The sequence below is a fragment of the Globicephala melas genome, chromosome 3, assembly GCF_963455315.2.
Source record: "Globicephala melas chromosome 3, mGloMel1.2, whole genome shotgun sequence".
NCBI lineage: Eukaryota > Metazoa > Chordata > Mammalia > Artiodactyla > Delphinidae > Globicephala > Globicephala melas.
This window is the reverse complement of record NC_083316.1, coordinates 35,211,980-35,237,590: the sequence shown is the minus strand read 5'-3', so window position 1 is coordinate 35,237,590 and position 25,611 is coordinate 35,211,980. Positions and strand designations below refer to the sequence as shown.

The 25,611-nt window shown below is 39.9% G+C and overlaps 1 protein-coding gene across 6 annotated transcripts in view; it reads right to left on the bottom strand.

The window, feature by feature from the left end:
* Positions 1 to 25,611, bottom strand: part of GHR (growth hormone receptor) — a 316,755-nt gene that overhangs the window by 30,757 nt on the left and 260,387 nt on the right. For all 6 annotated transcript variants that reach the window (XM_060295740.1, XM_030882018.2, XM_060295742.1 and 3 more), the window contains one exon: positions 2,420 to 2,549. In XM_060295740.1, coding sequence (XP_060151723.1) covers positions 2,420 to 2,549 — 130 coding nt within the window. The remainder of the gene's footprint in view (positions 1 to 2,419; positions 2,550 to 25,611) is intronic.

The window sequence follows — 25,611 nt, the reverse complement described above, 5'->3', positions numbered from 1 at the left end:
CAAACTCTACTAGGACAATAATTGATGACGTCTTTCTGAATAGATCCAAGACTTTCCCCCACCTCATCACACTTTTAGTAGCATCTCTACTGGCACAGGGCTGGGTTTGGACCAGGGATGCTGAAAAGCCTGGGCTGTGCTGAGAAGGCCTGGAGGCAAAGGTATGTGGCCCTGATGGATGAGGTAAGGGACAAATACATATCTGTGAAGGCTGCATCCTGTTGGATCTTTTTACTCAGGTTCAAATTTGGTGAATATTAGGGTGGTGAAAATCTGTTTTCATAAAGTGGGCCCAACTGCTATTTCTCTCTTTATTTTAGTTAGTTGTGCCAGTATGAATAACCTATTTTGTTTTGATTGAGCTCTAAGCTGCTGAAGCAAAAGTATGAAAATTGAACCTACTAAATCTCTCTTCATTTAACAATAATTTCAGAGGATATTCAAAAGTGTTACCAGACATTTTCGCTTCCTTTCAAAAGTGTTACCAGACATTTTAGCTTCCTGTCCAAATGTATGTATACAAATCAGCTTTGTCAGCCGGCCCCTACCTCTCTGCAGTATCAGCCTCGCTGGGGAAAAAAGTGCATTTGGTGCCCAACCGTCTCATCTCTGTGTGCCCTTTGGGGTACATCTGAGAGACCTCTCACACACCTGGAAGGTGACTAAGGCCAGTCCTAGTTGCTAATTCAAGGTATTTATTTGCAAATTAAGCATCCAGCTCTGCATTAAAAATGGTCTTATAGCACATCAATAATCATAAGCAGTAAAGAATCAAAAATCACTTTTGTAGCCCAGCAATTAGAATTCTATATTATTTTCAATTATTATCCCGCTACCAATAATAGGAATAGCAGCTACCATTTATTCAGTCCTTACTAGGCTTGTCACCAAGCACAGTGATAAGTGTTTTTCATGGATTAGTTAATAGAACCCTCACAAGAAGCCATGTGGCAAGGTCTATTATCTCCATTTTGCAAATGAGGCGGCTGAATTGTTGACAGACTGACTAATCTGCCCAGCACCACTCTGTGAGCGAGGGCCGGAGCCAGGCTGAAACGCGAGATGGTTGGCCCTGAGCTCATGCCCTTAACTGCCTGCTGCCTCTACCTTTCCTTTCCCCGCTCCTCTGGGGGATTGAAAGCACCATCCTTGGACAGATGACCACCACCAGATCAGGGTTCTCCACTAATCTTGCATCTTGGCAAGAAAAGAGGAGATGATAGAGTGTTTGAGCCTAAAATTTTAAAAGCAAAAAGGTACAACATGAGAGTAAACAGAAATGGAAATCGTGCCAGGTGAGGAGGGGTAAGAAATGAACGACTCGGGTGGTGATCACGTTGGAAGATTTTTGTTTCACTCTTCCCGTTATTTTACAGGATCATCAGTAAAAATGGAAGAGAGAAGTATCACAGTCCCTCACTGAATGAAACTAATTTAACAGGGACACAGTCTATTTTCTACATAGGAACCAGTCTTTTAAAACACACATCTTTAAAAAAACCCCTATGGCTTCCCACCACAGAGAAAGTAGGCTGTGCCGTGGCCTGCAAGGCTCGTCTCAGTCTGGCCCTGCTAACACTCTGACTTCTCCCCCATTACTCTCCCTGTCTTCCACCTTGTACCATATGGCCTCCTGCTTTCTTCCTACCTGCCACATCGGCCTCAGGGCCTTTGCACTTGCAATTTCCTCTGTCTGGACAGTCTTTCCCCCAGATACTCACATGGCCTCTCTCACCTCATTTACGTCTCCGCTATAATGCACCACAGAGAGGCCTCCGATGACCTCCTCATTTAAGATGTCACCCGAGCTCCTGACATACACACACACTCATGCACACTCACTTTGTTCACTCCCCCATATGCTCACGCACATTTACACATACAGACACTCATGCACAACCACACCTCCCCACACTCACACATATTCACACGTACATACTCACCCACCTTCCCACATTCATGCAGTCACACTTGTGCCCACTTTTACACACTCACACATTCTTGCACTCACAAACATGCTCACTCATACCTTCACACACTCACCCTCAGACACTCTCAAGCACATGCATATATTTACACAGTGCTAACACTCTTTCTGGCTTTACTTTTCTTAACCATGTTGCCAGCTGACATTTAATTTTTAATTAAAAAAATTTTTTGTCTGTCTTCCCCCACTGTAAACAAAATCTCCATGAGACCAGGGACTTTATCTTTTTGTAATCACTACTGTATCTCCAGGGCCTAAAACAGTACCCAACATAGAGTAAGGGCTGAATTAATATCTTTGGATAAATGAATGGGTGAATGCATTTAGGTCATCAGAATAGGTTATTTCCGTCCCTACCACTGCATGTCACTCAATACGTTTTAAGGAGAAAGTCCGTAGAAGAGAAAAGTCAGAAAGGCACGAAGCCTGCACCTTCTGATATAGAACAGCTGTATGGATCCTGGGCTCTGTAAACCGTGATGAACCCCATCTGTCCAGTGGCATGAAAAAGTCTCTAGTTCAGGTGAACGGCACTTGGTGAATTTAGGTTTCCCGGAAGAATCTGCAGAATAAAAAGAAAAGGCAAGGCATGATATCGGGAGGGTAACAGATGGGCCTAATGAGACACATACTTAAAGCGGTCAAGAACAAGCACTTCTCCTAGAAATGCTGTTTCCTTGGGTCACGGCTACAGAACTGCCGGCTGACAGTTATTTCTCTGTCAGCCCCGACTCCAGGGACAAACCATTTTGTCTTTATTTCCGACATTATTTCTTGGGGCCTGTTTAAGAAACCAGAGCTAGAGATGAGGATTTGGGCACAGGTAGTTTATTTGGAGGGTGACCCCAGGAAAGGGGAAGAGGGACGTAGGGAAGGGAAAACAGCTAACCAAGTGTCTGCTCTTCGGCTCGTGCCCATAGTGGCTGACAGGGGTCCAACCCCACAGAGGTCCCTCTGAGAAGCTGTGAAAAGTGTGCCTTCCCTGTGTCCTCGGCAATGATGGGAGCCCAGGGCGTTTATCCACCAACTCCCATCGGTGGAGGGCTGCCCTGGAGGTGTTAATGCCACTGAACTTCTAGGCTGTACCTGCCCATGGGCTGAGGGTCCGCACCTGACTTCTGAGAAACCTAGGCAGGCACCCGAAGTGTGCCCAGCAATGTGCATGGTGGCAGCTGCCCACCATGGATGGCTGCGTTGGGCCCCAGAGAACCACAGAGGCTTTTCTCTTTTTACAGATGTTTGATAAAGTCACTAATGTTTGCATTCTTTTAAAAGATTCAGCCAGTAAACTCATTAAATAGGTATCATTAAATAGATACCTACTTTCAACAACTTGTGCATATATATACGTGTCAATTCTAATTTGGGAAGTGGAGAAAGACTCCTGTGTGTTAGGATATTAGCCAAGCTCCTCTGCATCTATGAAAACTGCAGCTATGAATGTGCAGCAGGTCTGAGGTAAAACTAATTTCTGTTTATCAATTTTCATTATTCTTCTGACTTCCATGGCCATTTTGGAGACTGTGGTCAATGTTTATGAACCCACTCAGAGCACTGAAGCACTGGAGCCTGTGTAATCGATTACAAATGAAAAAGGTGTATGTTTCTTTAGGCAAGCAACTATTATACAGTAGAGTTCCTGGAAAAGTTCCTTTTTCTATTAGCTGAAGCACTGGAAGTATTATCTTTTAGATCCTTCCAGAAAATCAGTGCTAAATAAACCACATTTAAACCACAACTAACATGTTTTAACGCCTGCAGGGTTGAGGGGAGGATTGCACATTCTGACTGTTTTTTTGAACAGAATGTGAGAAGAGGAAATACACCAGATTTCCAATTGAGAGATTTGTGATGTAGTCTCAGCTCTGATACTATGTAGCCTTGAACGTCTCAAGTCATCTGGACCTCAGTTTTCTCAATAGAGAGGCTGGAATAGATGAGATCCAAGGTACTTTACAACTTCACTTTTACAATTAAGTGACATATACAACCACTAATAAACATCTACAGAATCAAAACATAATTTTGGCATTGGAGCCCAAACCACCAGAGAACACCATCCAGGTTCCTATACTCCCTGTGCAATGAGCCTGCCACATAATGGCAAGAATAATAAACCTCATATGAAAACTTGAAACATGAAGGGAGAAAAAAAACTTTGCTAGCTGGGGGAAAAACAACTTAAAAAGAATTAATTTGAAACACATTTTGCTTGCTTAAACTTACTATCCTTGTTTATTCTGTTTCCTTTTAACTCCAGATATATAGAAAGCCCCGTATTGTCCTGCATTCTAAATAAGAAATAGGAAATTCATGGTTGTGGTGCTAATGTGATGAAATACATGCCCACAGAGGAATCCCGATGTAGGCGCAGTGCAGCAAAGCTACTTTTTTAATGTCTGTCTTTCATTGCCTGCCTTCCTTTCCCTATCTTCCTCCTTTCTTTCTCCTTCCTTGCACCCTCCTTCTCTCCTTCCTTCCTTCCTTCTTTTATGGCTGGGTATGTGCTGCTAGGTGCTGTAGCAGACAGCCTCTCAGATGGCCCCAAGGATCCCTGCCTCCTTCAATCCTCCTTGAAGGATCCCTGTCCACAACCTTGAATATTTCCTCCCCTTGAGTAACTTGCCTCGAACCTATGGAATATGATAGCATTGAGGGGATGTCACACCTGTGATTAGGTTACAAAGGATTGTGACTTCTGTCTTGCTAGCTGACTTAGTCTGTTGCTGAAGCAAGCTGCCATGTTAGTGAGGACCACAGGGCAAAGAATGGAGAGTGGCCTCTGGTCCACAACCAGCAAGACGTTGAGGCCCTCAGTCTAACAACCCTCCAAGAACTGAGTCCTGGGAAACAACCATGAAAGTGAGCATGGAAGCCGATCCTTCCCCATTTCAGACTTCGGATGAGACCACGGCCCTCGCTGGTACTTTGAGTGCAGCCTTGTGAGAGAATCTGAGGCAGAGGACCCAGCTGATGGATTAATTTGGAGGATGGATAGGGAAAAATATTACCCATAGTAAATATCTGAAGGCTGTTGATATATTGATATAATAAACAAATTCAGTATATATCAGAACTTCAGAGCTGTGTTTAAGAATGACATAAACTACTTTTCTTAGCGAATGAATATGTCACAGTGAGTGTGGGAAAGTGGGTAACTTCTCTTCTGGAGGCAAGAAGAACTGTAATACAACTGCTGCTTCTCTCTTGCTCAGACACCTCCTGCTTCAGCTGTTATCACTGTGGCTGAAGACATTCAACCTTCCTCAAGTCCAGTTCCTTTGAGTCATGCTCAGGTTTCCCAAGTCTGAGAGGTGCTGGCCTAACCTTAAAATGAGCACCTGTCTATTTGATCTGAAAATCCCAGGAGAAACTTGTTTTGTGTTTCACTATGAAGGCAATAAATGGTTATCATACACTCTGAGGTCCTCTCTGATGAGCCACACACAGTCGTTTCTAGACTAGAAATACTTCCTACTCTCTTGTGATGTTTTTTTAGCCTAAACCTACAGACAGAGTAGTACACTCTTAAAAACATCTCTTAAAAGAATGTTTCAATGGACTAGTGAAGCCACCTTTGGCCCTAAAGTAATTCTTAGAGAAATGAGTATTCCATTCAAGTGGTCCCACATCCTGAAGAAATGTTAATGTGTTAACACTGATCAGCATTCAAAAATCTTGACCATAACCTTGGGATTCACTTTTATTCTCTCTTTGGAGCTTTCATTTTGAAAATAAGGATTGTAGTGACATATTTACTTTGTTATCATTACTGTGTTTCATACATCATGCTACATATTGTTACATCATGTTGAATATTTATGTAATCTCCTTTAATACTGCTAACAGTTCTAGAAGGTGGGTACTATTTCCACTTAGACATGGGTGAAACTGGAGTTCCGAGAAGTTAAGTGAGTTGCCTGTGTTTATATTGCTGTTGTTTGCAGAGGTGGGATTAAAACACAAATCCTTGTGATTTCGTCTAAACTCTCAGCACTAGTAAAAAATAGCTTTTTTGTTAGACAATTCTCTACTGCTTCTCAAGAAATTCCCAGAAAGGAAAGATGACCAGCTCAGATGTGCTCTTAACTAAACTCTCAGAAATCTGTAAACTGGCAAGCCCTAAGAGCAGCATTTCCTAACTGTGACTGCACATCGGAATCGACTGAGGAGTTTTAAGAAAATACTGATGCCTTGGTCTACTCCCAGAGGCTTGACCCAATCTGTCAGGGGTGCAGCCTGGGTATTGAGATTTTTTAAACAATAGGTAGCCCAGGTTGAGAGCCACTGATGTAGAGAAATAAAGTTATACGTAAGCACTGAAAAGTCAGCTTTCCACATTATTAGGTTCTCTGATCAGTTCTAGCAGAGCTGCAGATCAAGAGTGACCTCCTTTGAGTCAAAGGTGTAACCTCCTTTGAGCCAAATTCTGGAGGGTGTGGGAAGGATGTGAATTAATTATGACCTTAAAAGAGTATAATAACTGTTCACAATGAACGCTTGGAGAACTAAGAGATATTTTAAATATATGTGTGAAACGATACATCTAAATGCTAAACCTGCCCAAATTTCTGATGGGCTATAAACTGGTAATAAGAACTAACTAAGAATAAGTTAAACTGATATTCCTACTGAAATTATTCCCTAGAAATCTTGAAGAGAGTTTTACTAAATGCAAGTTTTGAAAAGTCAATGGAATGATGTTATGTTCAAACCTACGATGACAGAGGGACGGCATCAGAGGGGCTGGGAGGCGCCGCTGGTGGCAGCACATCACCTTTGACAGTGACCGTGCCTGATTTTGTCAGCCAGGTTGGCTGGGCCTCCTTTCCTGCCCAGTGGCTCTCCCCTTGGAGGAACATGATCTTCCTGGGCCGTACACAGACGTCGAACAGCTGTTACATACTGAGATAGTCATCTGCCTTCTTACCTTCCGTTCTCTCACCAGTCATGCTTTTCTATCCTCAACTCATGACAAAGCAGAAACAAAAGCCAAACGAAATCACATACAAGTTCCCAACGTGTGCTTGGGGGTTTGGGGTTAGAAGAGAAGGAAGAAGAGAAGCAACTGAAGTGGGAGGGGAAGGCTGGAAGGAAAGGAGCCTTTCGGAGGAAAGGACAACCTTCTTCCGAGAGCTCCAGGTCGTGGAGGGGAAGGCACTCAGCAGCCATTTGCCCTTAAATGTACAACCTCCACTGCAGCCCGTCGTGTGATTCAACTGCTGTCAACAGTCCTGGCCAGTTGTTATCACCCCTGAACAGAGAGGCTGGGGACTTAATACCTTGTGAAGAGACAACCTTGCCCTCTGACCAAAGTCTAACTGAACACAACCAGTTGAGAATTTCCTTTTGAGTTGGGCAGCATAGACAAACAGTAAGGCAAGGAAAGAAAACAAAACAATAGTCCCTAATATAATTAAGAATTAAAACTTGCAAAGACATACTAAAGAAAACAATTTTATAGAAGAGATAAATGAACTTCATAAATAAATAAATGGAATGGGCCAAGTGGTTGAACTGTATTTCTAAAATGCTACCTTTTATTTTTTTGTAAAGCCTAAATATTTCCTGGGGCTTCCTAGGGACCAGGTTCTGGACTGAGGGGCACTGCGTTTTGCACAGTGCTTGTAAACACTTAGGTGGAGGGGAAAGGACCCCTTGCCCAGCTTCCTTATGAAGAGTCCTCCCTTATGAATCTCTGCTTTGAGGCCCCACATCCTTCTCCTAAGTACACCTGTCATTTCCAAAGCACTTTTCTATTGGAAGAGCTTCAGGAATTCACTGATTCCTTTACCTTAGAGCATCTTACACCCCCTTTCACCAAAGGTCTTGTCCTTGATGGATGCTGGCCTGTCAAAATATGGTAAAAGAAATCTGTAAACTTCCTAGTTGATCACTCTTGTCAAAAGTAACTGCCTTATAGATAATATAGTGTCAAAGAACACATCTTTTAAGTCTGGTAGGCTATTTTTTTTAACCTATGGAATTGCCAAGTGGTTATGAAACTGCAACTACTTAGTGCATAAAACTATTGGCAAAAAAAGCTTTAATGTTGGAAACTGGCAAAGAATTTAATAAGTATTTTGTATTGGACAATACTGGATATAAGGAATTCACCCTCACAGTTGATTTCCTTTATGGTTCTCTGTGGAATTGAAGAAGGCACAGCTGTAAAATCTTCTGCTTAGGCACTTAGTGGCTTAGAGTTGGGAACAAGAATTCACAAGATCTCCCCTGAACTACTCATTTCTTTCTTTTTTATTATTTTAAATTAAACTCTAGTATGCTTTAAAAATGGATTCTTGGTGCATTTAAAACATTGTAAGGTTGACTAAAATAAAGGCTTAGTAAACATGTCCAGTTAATTTAAGATGAATGTCAAATCAAGTGAACTTTGCAGTGTCTTGGAAAAGTATTTGCAGCACATGTGGTCTGGCAGGGAACTTAACTGGATGCAGCCTCTACGGATAGCTCATCTGTATGGCAACGTCAGGAAATGTTGTGCATAGAGCTGTACATGCAGTTCTATTAGCATTTAAGCATTTATCTTTTCACCAAAACTTGTTTTGTTGTTTTAGTTAAGTTTTCACGGAACATTTTCATTATAAAATATATTTACTTCTCTTCTTAAATAGCTGCAGCTGAACATAATTAATCCTAGTTTTGAACATTCAGGGGCATTAATCAATCATCTTTCCTTTCTTCTCCACAGCATTTATCTGGTGCATTTAGCTTACTTAGTGCTTTCACATTATTTCACTGAATTCTCTTGGACAGAATGATCATATATTTTCCTATCTGATCTAAGATTTTTCTCTCTTCTCCCATCAATTCTCTTAAAACTGTTGTGACTACTAACGGGGCTTCTTGGGTGGAAGGGTGTGGGCACTATTTTCCTTGGCGTTCTTTTCTCTGGCTAGAGGGGGGATGTGCCAAGGCAGCTCCAGCAGCCCCGAGTTCCAACAGGGTAGCCTGCTGGAACACGGAAACAGGAGCATCACCTCAAAGACACGTACTTACTGCCCTGCAGGATAACTGACTCAGGAAACAGAACTGCCATAGTTTCATTATTCAAGAAAAAAGTATTCTGTATATCATGGTTTTGAGATGTCAAAGAAACAATTAGCATTAAATTTAGTAAGATTTATTTTCTGTTTGGTTAAGGTAAGGGACATCCTAGATAATAATCAAATAATTAAAATATAAAGCAAGAAGATGTGGAACAATTGGAGCCTCCAGTAGGAATGTAAAGTGATACAGCCACTGTAGAAACACAGTTTAATCATTCCTCAAAAGTTAAACACAGAGTTACCACATGACCCAGCAATTCTGGTCCTAGGTAGGTACCCAAGAGAATTGAAAACACAGGCTCACATAAAAACTTGTACAATTATATTCATAGCTTCATTATTCATAATAATAAAAAAGTGGAAACAACCCAAGTGTTCATCACCAGATGAGAGGATAATACACAAAATGTAGTATAATCATGTAATAGAATATTCGTCAGCCATAAAAAGAAATATAGTATTGATACATACTACAACCTTGAAAATCTTTTATTAAGTGAAAAAAGCCAGACAAAAAAGGCCACATATTATATTATTCCATTTGAATAGAACTTCCAGAATTGACAAATCCATTAAGATAGAAAGTAGATTAGTAGTTGCTAGGGAATGAGGGGGAGGGAAATTGGGAGTCACTAGTAATGGTAGGGTTTTCTGTAGAAGTGATGGAATGTTCTTGAATTAGGTAGTGCGATGGTTGCACAACATTGTGAATACACTAAAAGTTACTTTAAAATGGTTAAAATGGCAAACTTTATATTATGTGAATTTTATCTCAGTAATAACATGATCTAAAATGTATAAAGCAAGAAATTATACTTAACACTAAAATTGATACGTATAATTTAATTTTTATTTCTTCTTATCCTCTATTGGACAGTCATTTTTTCAATTTAAGAATCCCTATCATTAATTTAGGCACACCACTGTCATAAAATAGGGAATTGTAACTCACTGCACAAAAGACACTACTGCTTCCCTCGATCATATGAAAATGTCCTAAATGAAACTTAACCGAAGCACTTGTGAATGTCAGGTTCTTTTCAATGAGATGATCCAAATTCCTGAAAATCAGTAGCTGGCAGAGGAGCTATAGACAAAATTAACACATCATATGCTGGAATCTCCTGGGAAATTAGAAAAAAATACCAATGCCTGAGCTCTAGACTTTGAGATTCTACTTTCATTGGTAATTTATGGAATTACCAATTTAGTTACCTGGGCATAGGATTTTTCAAAGTTCCCCAGTGATTTTGAAGTATAGCAGAATTCAAGAACCACTGACTTATATCATCTTTTCCCCTCTGAGCCCAGAAGGCATCCTGCTTGTTCCCACCACTGGAGCCTCTTGTTTGGGTCTCCCATGCAAGTTCTTCGCCAGGAATGGGAGGAAAAAGTACATGTGGGGATATTCTCATCCAAGCCTAAAAGTATAGCCATGCTTTGCCAAAGTCAAATCTCTGTCATGAAAAACATGAACCTCCTAGAGTCTCAGGGGAGCCTTCTATCGCCAGAAGAAACCAACTGATGAATGAGCCTTTATTTTCCTTGTCTTGTAATTTTGTCGAGGTCATTTAATTCTCACTGATGATGATATAGTCTTCTATGTAATTTCATTTCTAAGGTTTGGAGTTTCAAATGCCATAAAACAGGGTCTTTTGTAATGAGCACACCAAAGCTTCTTAGATTCACAGGCACATTCAACATGCATTCATTCATTTGTTCATTTATTCAACAAACAATCATATTTGTTCATTTATTTATTTATTTTTGGCTGCCTTGGGTCTTCATTGCTGCACGCAGGCTTTCTTTTTAGTTGCAGCGAGCGGAGGGATAACTCTTCGTTGCAGTGCGCAGGCCTCTCATTAAGGTGGCTTCTCTTGTTGCGGAGCATGGGTTCTAGGTGCGTGGGCTTCAGTAGTTGTGGCACGCCAGCTCAGTAGTTGTGGCTCGCCGGCTCTTGAGCGCAAGCTCAGTAGTTGTGGCGTACCGGCTCAGTTGCTCCGTGGCATGTGGGATCTTCCCGGACCAGGGTTCGAACCCATGTGCCCTGAATTGGCAGGCGGACTCTCAACCACTGTACCACCAGGGAGGCCCAACAAACAATCATTGAACACCTGTTTGTGTGCCAGGCTTCAGCTTAACATCATCCCTTGCTGAAACAGTATATTCGGTCCAAGGATGATGGCACAGCAGACAGACTATTTTATATAAAGAGGCTGGGCCAGCTCCCTGAGAGAGAATCAGCCTGGTCATTCTTTCCTAATAACTTTTGCTCTGTGTACATTTTCTTGCTTGGTGAAATTACTCCCACCACATGTTTGAATTCTTAAGTGTATATTCAGATTTTTTAAATGTTTCATGTATATATTTCTATTTCCATTTAAGAATGACCAATATGACACATGCAAAGATAAATATGGTATACATAGCCATGGCTTCCAAAATGCAATGAGAGAACATTTTTCTATAAGTACTTATACATGTTTCTCAGGAACACAGCTTGTCATGCTTGTGTGTGTGTGTGTGTGTGTGTGTGTGTGTTAATTTTTAAAGGTATTTACTGCTGCAGTAAGGCAGCTGTGTCATACTTCATTCTTCTAAACCAAGGATTCTTAACCAGGGACGAGTTTCCTTCCCAGCAGCTGTTTGCTGGAGACATATTTGATTGTCATGGCTTGGGGAGGGATGACACAGGCATTTAGCAGGTAGAGGCCAGAGATGCTGTGAAACATTCTACAATGCACAGGACAGTCCCCACAGCAAAGAATTATCTGGTCTAAGATGTGAATAATGTCCTCTTCCAAAGAAATAATTAAAACCATTAAATTACAAAGTAGTTCTCCAAAATTCAAACATGTAGCTAGAATGAAAAAAGCTAACACAACAACTGAAATCTCTAATCTCCTCTACCACCTTGCCCATCTGAACTTTTTTTTTCTGCTCAACAAACACCTTGCATTTTTAAGTCCTTTGGGATTTTAAAGAGACTTTCACATAGATATTCCATTAATCAAGAAGCATTTATGCAGCACCTATTATGTGCAAGGCACTCTTTCAGGTGTTGTGGGAATTATAAAAATAACGACACATGGATTCTGCTTTTGAAGAACTGTAAGTAGTACAGGAAATGACACGTGCATATGAGAAGTAGCTAACAATAAAAGGGAGCTCAAATAAAGATAATAATTGCTTTAGGAAATCAAAGAGAGCTGTGATTCCTAAGAGCTGAGGGTGGAGAGAGAGGAAGGCTTCAAAGAGGAGTAAGGAGAGAGTGATTAACTGATCCTCGTTTGCTGCGATGGAAAAAGGCTCATGATAGTCACCAACCAAATGCCACTAGGGACACATCTGTACACAAAGTTAGGTTTATTTACCTTCCTACGTGCTGGAGCCGAATCTACATTCTAACAAGTTCCCAGGTTATCCGTAGGCACATTAAAGATTGAGAAGCATTGACTTAAGGCACCTGACTGCCAGCTAAGGGTTCTTTCAAACTGGACCAGTGGTTCTCATCTCCGGCTGCACATTAGAATCACTCGGGGATCTTTAACAAACTACATTCCAGAGAGCTAATTTAATTAGATTAGGTGATGCCTATACAGTGTTATGTCAATTATACCTTAAAAAAAAATAAACACTACTCTCAATGTATGGAGTGAAAGAAACAAAAAGGACTGGGATGATGCCTGGGCATTGGTATTTTTTTTAAATGCCCCAGGTGCTAATGGCAACCAGGGTTGATAACTACTGAACCAGAACAATGAGCTTCTGTGTTAGATTAGTATAATAAATTCCTTAAGCAAATGTATTGAAAGGCCCCTCAAATGCCGAGTCCTGTGAAAAACAAACCAAATAAGGGTTAGCAAGGCAAAGCAGCATGCATTGAATCTCCGAGGGGAACTAGGTCAACCCCCAAATAATGAGGATGTTGACTGTGTCTACGTTGGCTCTCAGCGGTGGCAGTGTGGTAGACAGCACAAGTCCCTCTGGGGGTGGTCTTCCTGGGGTCTCCCAAGAAGGTCCAGCCGTAAATTCCACTGTGTAGAGCAGAAACATATGCTTGCAGCTGTGTTTCAGGGGTTCTAAAGTTGCAGTTTTAAGCATATATGGTATTGAGAGTACAGCTGCCTTAATTGTGGGAGTCATGGAAGTTAGTGTTAGATTCTGTGCCATAGATCCTGGGAGCAGAGCCAGTTCCAGGCTCCAGGATGGCCTGTGTCAGTCCACACAGTAGAACAGCCATGGCTGCCTTTGTGGGAAACTACAACTTCTCAGCAGAACACATCATATGAAGCCCTGGCATTGCTCCTGTAGCGAATTTCCTAAGCTCTCATAGTTCTTCATTTATTCACTCTTTCTGGACTCTTCGTTGGAGAGATCTGCGGTATTTTTAGAGAGATGCTTTTCAAACTTTAATACGTATAGACATCACCTGGCAATCTTGTTAAAATGCAGATTCAGTTGGTAGGGCCTGAGAGTTTTGCACTTTTGACAAGTTCCAACATGCTACTAATGCTGCTTCTGGTGGCCACATTCTGAGGGGCAAGAATTTAGATGTGTTGTCCAACACGGTAGCCGCTAGCGTCACATGGATATCGAGTGCTTGAAATGGGGTACCGCAACAAAGAAATCTAGTTTTAAATTTTATTCAATTTTAATTAATTTAAATTTAAAAGTAAAAGCAAAAAAATTTTTCCTTAAATATAACTTTGTTTCAGTAGGACTACATTTCATTTCTCTGAAAATTTAGCATCCCAAGTGTGCCATAAATGTAAAATACACACTGGATTTTGAAGATTATGAAAAAATAATGTAAAATATCACAATACCATTTTTATTAGATTGATTACATGTTACAATTATAATATTCTGAATATATTGGGCTAAATAAGATATATTATAAAATTTTTTTTACCTATTTCTTTACTCTTTTAATATGGTTAATAGAAAATTTTAAATTTTCTATGTAGCTGTCATATTTCTATTTGACAGTACTTGTTTAGATGGAAGAACTGATTTCAAAGGAAGAACATTTAGTTAAAAAGGAAGAATCTGGAAAATGTATTGTATCAGGCTTAAACACGGAAGACCTAAAAAAAAGTTGCTAAATTGGCAAATTGTATAAATCGAGGTATAGAGGTAACCCCCATTTCAACGAATTCATTCTCTCTGGTGCACTGGTCCTGAGAAAGCTAGAAGGTTTCACCTAGTTCATGGACACTCAAGGGCCCCTCAGCAGGAGACCCAATCTAACCTTCCTGAGCAGAGCCCCTTAATCTTTATAAGTTTCTCTCCTACCTTATTTCCTCTAAAACACACCCATCTCTGTTTCCAATCTTAGACCCTTGGTGGATAGGGGCAGTAGGGAGCAGTAGAAAGAGCAAAGCTTGAAGGCCGGCTGGATTTAGGTTTGAATCTCAGATGTACAACTTGCTAGAAATATTACATAAAGTTTCTAAGCCCCAGTTTTCCCATGTGTAAAATGAAAGCAAAGTACCTGCACAGTTGCTGAAAATTAAATCAGAATATTTACGTAAAGTACCTGGCACAGGATTGATTTTCAACAAAGAACCAGCACCATTATTACAGAGAACGAACTCACCAAATTTAAAATTGCATACGAAGCTCTCATTGTTTTTATTCATGTGGATTAGTAGATCCTTACTCCTTCATCTGTTGAGTTCCAAGGATATTTTTGAAATATAACAGGGCTTTATACGTTGTAATGATTCAGCCTAAAATTATGGTGTACAATGAGAATCTGAAACACTGAAATGGTTCACATAGAAAGATATTTAGGACTAAGCAAATTTATGCAGAATCCACCAAAGTGGAAGCTACCTTCTTATTCACGCATCCAGGCAGTCTCAAATGCAAACCAAATTTACGTCAGAAGTAATGGGTTCTCTAGGTTCTATGGCAGGGTTTCTCAGCCTCAGCACTGTTGATATTCTGGACCAGCTACTTCTTTGTTGAGGGCGTTATCCTGTGCAGGATGTTTAGAACCTCGGGTGGGATGCGTAGCATCACTGCTAGTCTCCACCCACTAGATGCCAGCAGCACTCCCCTCTCCCTCAGCTGTGACTACCAAAATGTCTCTAGCTATTGCCAAATGTCCCCTGGGAGAGAGAATCATCCCTGGTAAGAACCGCTGCTCTGTGGGAATGTACCGCTCATTTTAGTACCTCAGTTACAAATGCCCTGATTATATTGAAATTGCATACTTACATTTAAATTGAATAATTTTTATTGTATATAAGTAAAAGCATTTTACTTAATGCATAAAAGTTCTTTCTGACTACCATTAATTGAGCTCCTACTATGTGCTAAGTTCTTGCCCTCTGTTTCTCGTCTCATCTTGACAACTCTTCTGTGAGGAATGTTGTATGACAGTATGATAACCTTCATATTATAGATGAGGAAGCTTAACTTCAGAAAAGGTAAATCATTTTCAGCCAAAAAAAACAAACCAGTGAGTAGCAAAGCTGGGATCTGAATCCAGATTTTTCTCATTGCAAAACGGTTTTCCTCATATGCTGCACTCTTTCAGTTTTATTTGGGTTTTCTCTTTATGGTGAGGTTGCTTTTTGGCATTAGGCTTAGAGATTTATCAGCTTCTATGAGCTGTTAGATGGCTTGTAGAGACTACAGCTTAGAGATTAACTGTCCTGTACTTGGTTTGAGAAGGCCTTGTACTTCACCCTTTACCCTCATTTATATAAAGCAAATAGGAAAAGCATCCTTATAATCAGAACCATATGTATCCCTGAACAGCAGTGCCAGATCCCCTCATGGAAATGAGAAACTAATGATAGTCCCTGCCTCTGTGAAGTTTTCAGGCTGGTTGGGGAAATAAGATTTACACATATGAAATGGTCAGAAAATAAAACATTTTAGGATATACTGTAGTAGCTATAATGAACTGCATAACGAAAAGTAAGACCGGTATGAGTTACAATAGACCTAGAAACCTTCATAGAAGAGTTCTGATGGGAAAGGAGAGAGAAAAAATGGGGGTGCATTTTAGGATGTTGGTCATTTATAACAAGTATTATACTTCTAAAGTTGTCATTGTGAGATAAGAGAGGAGGTTAGACGCATATTGGGAAGTAGCTGCTTATCCACTGGTGGACAACATTCCATTGGGCAACTCTCGAGAATAAAGGGCATACAATCATGGTCCACATTTGCTTCCTTCTCTCTTCCAAGTCAAGATTTCCACTCACTTCTAACCATAACCCAAAAGATAGATAAACATATAGAAGAATTAGAGAAGCAGCACTTATTTCAGACATCAAAGAATTCTGGGAACATGACTTTGGCAATTCCAAATAGAAGAGAGTCTACATGCGGTCACATACTCTTAGAGCTGGGAGAGACCTTGACAGTCAGCTAGGCCCACCATTTCACTTTACAGACGAAGGAAATGATGTTCAAAAAAAGAGAAATGAATCAGCCAAGGTCACACAGCTGGTAAGAAGCCAGGCTATGTGTTCCACTGCCTCCATGAAGTAAAAATCATGGTCACTAAACATGACGGCCTCCTGATTATTATTATTATGTATTTACTTCACACCTACCAACCTCTGAGGCCCCACCACATTTCAAAGTGTCACATTTATAGAGTGAACCAAGCTTGATCCTGACCCCTAGACTCTATGACAATATTAAGACCAAGTCCAGGGTCCCAGTGACAAGAAACATCGGTCATTGATTAGGCACTTCGAAAGCTTTTAAGAAACCAAAATGAAGAGGTATCTTAAGTACTAACATTTAACCATGTAATGAGTTCAGAATTCCATGCATAATTAACCTACCTTATTACACTAGATGGCAGCAAATAGGTACCTAGGTTTACAGTCAGTTAACTAGGAAATTGAAAACAAAATGAAACTACACACAGATTGGGTCTAAATTTGCCTGAATAAAGTGAAAGTCCATAAGCATTAAGCCCTTGCATGCTTTCAAACATCCCTGAAGCTGTGGTTCTTGTATGTTTTTTACCGAGGTTCCTTCTTACACATGGTAGGGTGCTAAAAATTGTGGTGAATCGCTGCAATGTTGAACTGTACGACCACTGACTTTTGGCAGGTAGGACAATATTTTATATATTTCCAGAATCTTTTCTCTGGCTATCAGAGGCAGAGCAATAATCAGAGGCTAGGGGATGTACAGTAGTGAAAAGACATGTCTGGGAAGAGATATTGCAGGATATAACCGTTAGGATGCACAGGACAGAAATGTCTACTAACAAAAGCAGGCTATAAATACTGGCAGCAGAGGTATTTGAAATTAAGAAAAATTAGAGGCTACATAACACCAAGAGGACTGAAAGATTCTCTAAGTTATCGTCTTCAAAATGGACCATGTGAAATAATCCATTGGGAATGAAAAGAACACACTAAAGCTTTTATTAATATGTATTGTTTATCTAACATGGAAATTAAGGTTTATTAATAATGAACATGGAGAGTCACATGGAGCCTTCATTCAGCTTGTGTCAGAGTCACATGTCACATTTGTTATGAGAGGAATTCTGCAGGAAGAGTGGGTAGGAACAATTCAGAGAGTTGGTGAGTAGTTCCTTTACTTGTCTCTTCTTTTAACATGTTAGAGCAGTTTTTTTCCTTTTTACAGGTTCTACATGGCTGATTTAGTGGATAAACAGATTAAACTAATATTATGGTGGCTTAATCATCACGTAGTACACAAACGACTTAAAAATATTCATGTAATGATATCACTTACATGTGGAATCTAAAATATGGCACAAATGAGCCTATCTACAAAACAGAAACAGACTCATAGGACATAGAGGACAGATTTGTGTTTGCCCAGGGGGTGGGGGGCAGGGAGAGGGATGGACTGGGAGTTTGGGGTTGGTAGATGCAAACTATTACATTTAGAATGGAAAAACAATAAGGTCCCAATGTATAGCACAGGGAACTATACTCAATATCCTGTGATAAACCATAATGGAAAAGAATATAAAAAGAAGAATGTCTATCTGTGTATAGCTGAGTCACTTTGCTGTACAGCAGAGATTGGCACAACATTGTAAATCAACTCTACTTCAATTAAAAAAACTGAAGAAAAAAATATTCATGTAAAGAAATCTCTTATTGAAGGTAATTCTAATAATGCCAGCCCAAGTCAACAAAAAGGCAATGGCTGAGCTGATGCTTTTCTTACCCACAGAATAGCTCTAATCAAATTTGATAGGAAGCTGATTTCCAAACTGGGAAATTATCCTAAACATTATTTGAAATATAGATTTACACCTTCTACAACTACTCTTCATTTTTTTAAACATCTAACTTGGTGTACATCTCGCACTTTTCAGATACGAGACTGAGATTGTCATTAAAACAAAATATTGAAATAAATGTAGCATAGATCCAACCTTCAAACTGTGTTTCACAAACTGTTAAATGAAGACTTCCTCCTCGAGAAGAAGTAAACTTCTTCAAACACATGGCAGGAAGTATTTTATTCTATCAAACATTAAAATATTGTATAATATTTCTTGGTTTAACTTAAGACTTTAACATTTATATTTTTATGTATGTTTTAGAACAAAATATATTAGAACACTGTACATACATAATTTACAAATATGTAAACATGTATGTTGTGAGCCTGTTCAAAAATTATTTTACTAATGGGATACAGAATCCAAACTTCAGTGACCTATAACTTGAGCACAATCGCTTTACAGATGAATGAATAAAATGAAGCCAGAGGCTTAGGGACTACTAAGGTTAATACAGAGCATTAATTTTTTAAATTCTTGATATCCAAACTCTTTCCATTTCTTTCTATTCTGCTTTCATCCCTTCTTCGGGTTTAACTTATCAGGCACACGTTTAGGTACACAGGTCCAAGGCAGACAACTGGACCTTACCCTCTTACAGCTCTCCAAGTGCCTTTATCCTTAAAGAATTCTCTGTTGGAAGCACAAAGGTACAAGGAATATTAAAGAGAAGGCATCTGCCCATCAGATAAAATGCAACTATATGCGAAGGAAGGACCCAGATATTAGAGCAGAAAGATACTACAGGATAAACTGTTTATTCCTATAATTAATCTTGTCAAATGAACTCTCGTAAGCAAGAGAATTACTAAAAATGTATTCAGTATTTTGAACTGCACAGGAGAATGAGCAATGGCTTAGAAATAAGAGGTTGATGTGGTCACGGAGAAAATTGTCTGGCATTCTGGGGCAGGCACAAGGGAAGTTTCCCTTCCAGATGAGGCATTTCCATGGCCCCAGTGGTCTTCTCCATGTCGGCTCCCTTTTCTTTGTGGAGCTGCGATCAACGGTCTGCATAAATCCTGCTGCAGAGATATAAAGTGGCTCTGGGGGACCAGTGTGCTCTCCACCTGGGGACCTTGAGAAACATCTAAGTTTCAGAGCCCCACCCCTGACCAATTCTCTGAGAGGGGCTTAGGAATCACTATTTTTGATTCCCCTAGTTGATTTGTATACTTTTGGGTCTCAACTCTCAGGCACAATGTGTTGTCTGGTAACCACAAAGGGAGAAAAGACAAGATCAGAGGTTTTCCTGCTGGCCTGAGGTCATTAGGGTCTTCCTTTCAAAGACAGTATTATATTCATGTTATGAACTTCAGTAAGATATAAGACCACTTCTGGCTCACAAAGAAAATGAAACACAAGAATGGCTACATTTAAGGAGAGACTGTAAATCTTCACTTTGAAAAGGGCACTCTCTTTTGGGTCTTTTGAGATGTGTCTTTGCCCACATGGGGGGCAAGGGCACCGGGACAGATTCAGCTAACACTTATTGCATGCAACTATGTTCCAGAAACACATACATTTAATGCTCAAGCCAACCATAGAAGGCAGTCAGTATTATCCGCAGTTTATAAATGGGAATGTAAGACTTGGAGAGGTTAAAAGTCTTATCTAAATTCATTCAGCTAATATAACGCAGAGGTGGGATTTGCATCAGATCTCTGAAATTCACAACCAGTACATTTTCCACTGCCTTTGTGCCACTACCCTTCTGGTTCTAAAATTCAGGGTACCATTAGTAAACAGATGAGAGAAAAAGTAAAACTATAGAGGAGATAGGAATAAAGAGGGAAAGGCTACTGTATCTGGCGAAAAGGAAATATGCAGGCATTCCTTATGACCATTTAATAGAACTATAATAACCCTTACAGCAAAGGGGAGTAAAGGAATCTCTCTAAACTGATGACTTAGCACCCTTGAAGTTGTAGGTCAACAAACAGGAAATATTCACTTGGTTTGAACTGGAACATAGAGTTCCCATCTTACGAGAAATTTATAGGATTGTCAACATTGACAAGTGGTCGGGTCAGCTGTTGAGTTTCACATCTTCCATGGACAGAGCAGACTTACTATCCCCCTGGAGCAATGGTTCAGCACTGATTCATGAAGCAATAGCTCTCAATTAGGAGCCACAGCTGCCACTTCCTATATCAACCAAGATTTCCTGGGTGGTCTCTCACCATACCGTAATTATTAATGTAACTTTATTTATGGACTCAGACAGGTCTTAGCACAGAGCAGCACGGTTGTTATCCAGTGAGCCAATACAGCTGTGCTACATTTGTTACCATGTCCCTGATGTAATTTCACAAGCGTAATATTAATTTTTCTCTCTTTTCTCTGTTTTCCTATTGCCTCTGTTTTGCATTGGTGTTTTTGATCAATGTAAGGATTGGCTGAAGAAACCTGGGGTTTAGAACAAGACAAGGGTGGTAGAAGGAGCTGAGGCTTTGGGGCCTGTGTTCTCTGAGTTTGAATACTTGCTTATTTGATTTTAGAAAATAATATATTTTCCTGTGGTCTGAGTGTTCTCAAATTCAGTGAAATGGGAATGTAAGAGTTATCTTACTGAATTTTTGTGAGATAAACTCTAAAAAGTGCCTGTTTAATAAATGTTAATCATCTCTCACCCAGGAAATTTGGCTACCATAATTCACATACTAAGGTTGATGTTAATACATTTATTATGATAACAAGAGCTAATACTTATTGTTAGCTCTTGAACAGGCCATCTGTCAGGTCCTGTACTCAGAGCTTTTGGTGTATTATCTCATTTAATCCTTCTAACGAGTACTATGAGATAGGGACTGATGGTATCCCATGGTAAAGATAGGAAAACTTTGACCCAGAGATGGGAAGCACCATGCCCAGGAAGTCCTATTTCAAAGCCCATACTCTCAATCTCTTTATATCACTACTTCCCATTATTCTAGAAGAAGAGTTCTACAACAAGACGATATACAGAGGCAGCACAGAACGGTGGTAATGAGCAACGGTACCTGAGTCAGGATGGCTGGGTTTGAATCGCAGCTCTGTACTTCTTAGCTATGCGTGCTCTGAGCAAGTCACTTATTCTCCTGTGCACAGTCCTCATCCATTACATAAGGATAGTAGCAGGACTGTTATGAGAATTACTAATGATTTTAAATATGTAAAGTGTCTGTTAATAAAGCATTTCCAGGTAGTAAGTCTGATGATGAATGTCTTCAACACTGCAACTGTAAACAATCTGTGTTTTCTTTGTTTTTTGCTCCTCTCAATGACTACAAACCTTCCTTACAATTCTGCATCAAATAATAACTTTGCTAGTGTTTTATGAACTAAAACAATATCTCAATTTCTTCTTAATGCAATAACCCATTTTAATAACCCATTTTGGCCTCTGTGACATGAACAGTAGTAAAACCCATTTAGGTCAGTGAAATCATAGGGTAAGAAAAAGAAGAAATAAGAACACGGTCTTTAAAAGCAGGCACTCATTAGACTAGAGACCCCATCTGACACGGTAGCCATACCCACCATACACAGACTGTAATTTTGAAAATTCATGCTGTAGCAGTGTCATCATTTTTAAAGACCTACTTTTAAAGACCATATTTTATTTTTTAAGGTAAAAAAAACTTGAGTTCAGAATCTGAAGTTTGAAAGTTCAGAATTCCCTATAGTTGTCACAACTACCTGTGCTACAAAATCTAGTACTTTCATCTTGTCTGTTTGGTATAAGGAGCGGGATGCGTGCAACATTTTACTTAATTCTTGCGGCAGAGAATTTACCAGATTCTAATTGTGAACTTTCCTCTGGCCAGCAATTCCTGGTTTATGACTTGTAATTTGAAAGCTGTGCATCAGCACACTATACAATAAAGTAGCACTTAACACATTTCCCTTTTTGAATGATCTTAACGAAAACAAACACAACTGAATGATGCCCCCAAATAGTTAAATGTATTGGTCACTTATAGAACTTAAAACAGTGCCTTTTTCTTTTGTAGGTTTTTGGGTTAATCTTTTAAAATCAAGAGTTTAATTCATGGCTGAGGCAAATATACTATCAGGTTGAAAGGCACACTTTAAAAATACTTGTACTGGGACATAATGCTTAAGTTGAGAACATAGCAGAAGTCCCACCAAATGAAATCAGCTAATACAACTTTCCCTTTTAATACAAAACTACCATCCATCTCTGGCTTGATAATATCAGTCTAGAAAAAGGTTTTGAGTAAACACATTTGCTGGACAGTTGAGAGAGAGAGAGAATAAATGAAAACGGAGAAGAGAAAGGAGAGACAGAACAGTTCAGCATGTCACTCAAAGGAGTACGTCTCTCCCACTTCTCATAGCTCCAGGATACACTATGGCCCAGCTGAGAGAGAGGTGTGTCTCTTGGTCCATGTGTGTCTACTAATTTGGGGCCCCTGGCCAGCTCGTCTCAATTCCCTACTGATAAAAGGCTACCATGCACCAAGTTTTCTGTTTCATTCTCAACACTGTACAGGGTATCCACTCAAAATCTGGTCCAGCCTTGAGAATCTGGAGGTTCACTAACCCCTCTTACAGTGTGCAAGATGATGGAAGGCCATGGAAAGATTAGAGATGTGGCTGGGTGGAGTCTGAAGGTTACTGAAGGTTACTTGGGACAAAACCATCATAAAATAGAGACTTTGCCTCTCAGATGTGAACCAGACACACTTTAGGGGAACATGTGAGCAGTGTGGTTTCTTTGGGATTCAATCATAGGAAGCCCTAGCCTTGGCAACATTCATGAAAGTCTCCCAGAATCGCTCTGGGGATCCTTACTACCCATGCAGGACCCTTTTACTAGGATGGAGAAATCAGGAAAACCCTATTTCTTGATCTCTTTCCCGTATTTGACAACTCCACTTTGTTCCAGCAAAGTCCCTATGGAACAGGTTGGATACTAAGTCCATTTCATTCTAAAGAAGACTTCTAACCATTTAAAATCACCTTGGAGTTGATAGCTCTAGGCTGACAGTGGCCACCTGCACTCATGAATTTACAATGCTTGGATAGGTGCTCAAGATAAAGGCTATGTTACCCACTTACTTGGGGCATCTGGTTCAGGGTTCCAAAAGGACAACTACAATTACAGCAATCGTGCGCTTCATAAAAAAGACTTCTATATTCTATATATTATCATCACATTCAGTAATCTCACATATTTTATTTCAACTATTAGCGCTTGATGTGATTACAAAGTAATAAAACTTACCATTTTAATCATTATGCTGGCATTCATATATTTAAATAACATTATCTTTAAAAGTGAGTACCTTGGGAAGTTTTAAATAAATCCCAGTGAGGTTGTTACTACTCAAAGGACTTTTATTTATTTATTTATTTATTTATTTATTTATTTTTTTTTTGCGGTACGCGGGCCTCTCACTGCTGTGGCCTCTCCCGTTGTGGAGCACAGGCTCCGGACGCGCAGGCCCAGCGGCCATGGCTCACGGGCCCAGCCTCTCCGCGGCATGTGGGATCCTCCCGGACCGGGGCACGAACCCGCGTCCCCTGCATCGGCAGGCGGACTCTCAACCACTGCGCCACCAGGGAAGCCCTCAAAGGACTTTTAAAACTCTTCCTTGGGAATTATCTTTAGAGTTAAATTAATTCATGAGTCACATAAGAAAATCAGTCCTATTACTTTTTAGTCCGAACCAATCTAATTTAGTAATACAGTGAAAGTTTTTGGAGCAAATAATTTCATTATCTGGAACTGGCTGGTACTGGCATTTTCCTGTCCTTGCTTGCAATTTCCCCAGGCAACTACAGATAACTGGGGTAGCGAATATAATGGAAGCATTTAAGTGTCACTGCTGCTCTCTGCAATATTATCCCCAGTAAATTTATGTGGCCTCTTGTATGACTTTGAATAACATCATGGTGTAAGGAAAATGGGGACAAAAAGCCCTCAAATAAATTGTAAGGCTTCAGGTCCAAGGGCCATGTCTTCTCTCTTTCTAACCCCTGGCCCCCTAAACATTCACTCCTTAGGTCATTTAAGATAGTTTTATGCTCATAATAGGTGCTCAGTAAATATTCCCAATGCACTAGGTTGAAACCTACCTTTCTATTTTTTTGCTTCCAACTGAAACCTACATTTCTTAAAGAAAAGGACTCTGGTTTCTCCCCTGAATGGCTGGCTCACCACCAAAGTAAACAGGATTTCCAGAACATTCTCCATTTTTTCAACCTGTCACACTGCTTTATAGCAGTCAAACCAAATCCTTGTACTGAGCTACTTTATTTTCAAAATCTCTGCAGAAATCACCTCCACTCCATGCTCAGGATCATGCTTTTCGGATTTAATTATGTTCACAGGTTCCGGTAAATCATTTCATCTCCTGGCTGTTCTTTTTGTGCAAGAGGAGGTTGCTTTTCCAGAGTGGGAAATAAGCCCCAGGGAGTAGACCATAATTTTCCAGGTGTCAGTTTTCAAAAGCCCTTTAAGGAGAACCAGCCTTTTTGGCTTTGTCTTCTCTTTAATGGGGTTTTAAGGCTTCTATTACTTTGCAAATATCAGGTGCCCTGTATCTTACTGCTTTGATAATTTCCTCTTTCTCTGAATATTTATCTTCAGTTTATTTTTCCCAGATTCATTAATTAAAGTATTTTGTTTATTTGTTTTTAATGAATTACTGTTATTATTTTACAAATATTCCTTATTGCATTGATAACATTCCAAATTAGCACCCCTTTAAAAAAATGTCCTCAAGGATCTCAGATCTTGGGTTTGGTATATTTGTATACTTTCCCTTGTGCTAATGAAATGTTCATGACTTCCTAAACCACAGATTTTCATAGCTGGATAGAAGAAGGAAGGAAACTCACATCATGTTCAGGGGAAATTTTTATGCATACTTATAAAGCAGGTAGCATTTATCTTTGTTTACAGATCAGCAGCTTAAGGCTCAGAGGTTAAGTGATTTGTCCAAAATCCCACAGCTAGGAAGTAGCAGTGTCAGAATTCCAGCCACGACTGCCTGACTCAGAGTCCAAGCGCTTGGGCAGGCTTCTCAGAGGACCGCTCCTTTCAGTTTCATTTTTCAAATACTCCTCTCATTTGATGGAAGTTTTAGGAAAATCACTTGTGCTTTTTGAACCTCTTAGAAAAGATTATCATTACTGATTCCAAGAACAAGATATATTGGTCAGGTTTAAGAGACAGGATCTTAAGGGCTAAAGGCACTCCAAGTTGTCATAAGTTTGTTGAGGATGCT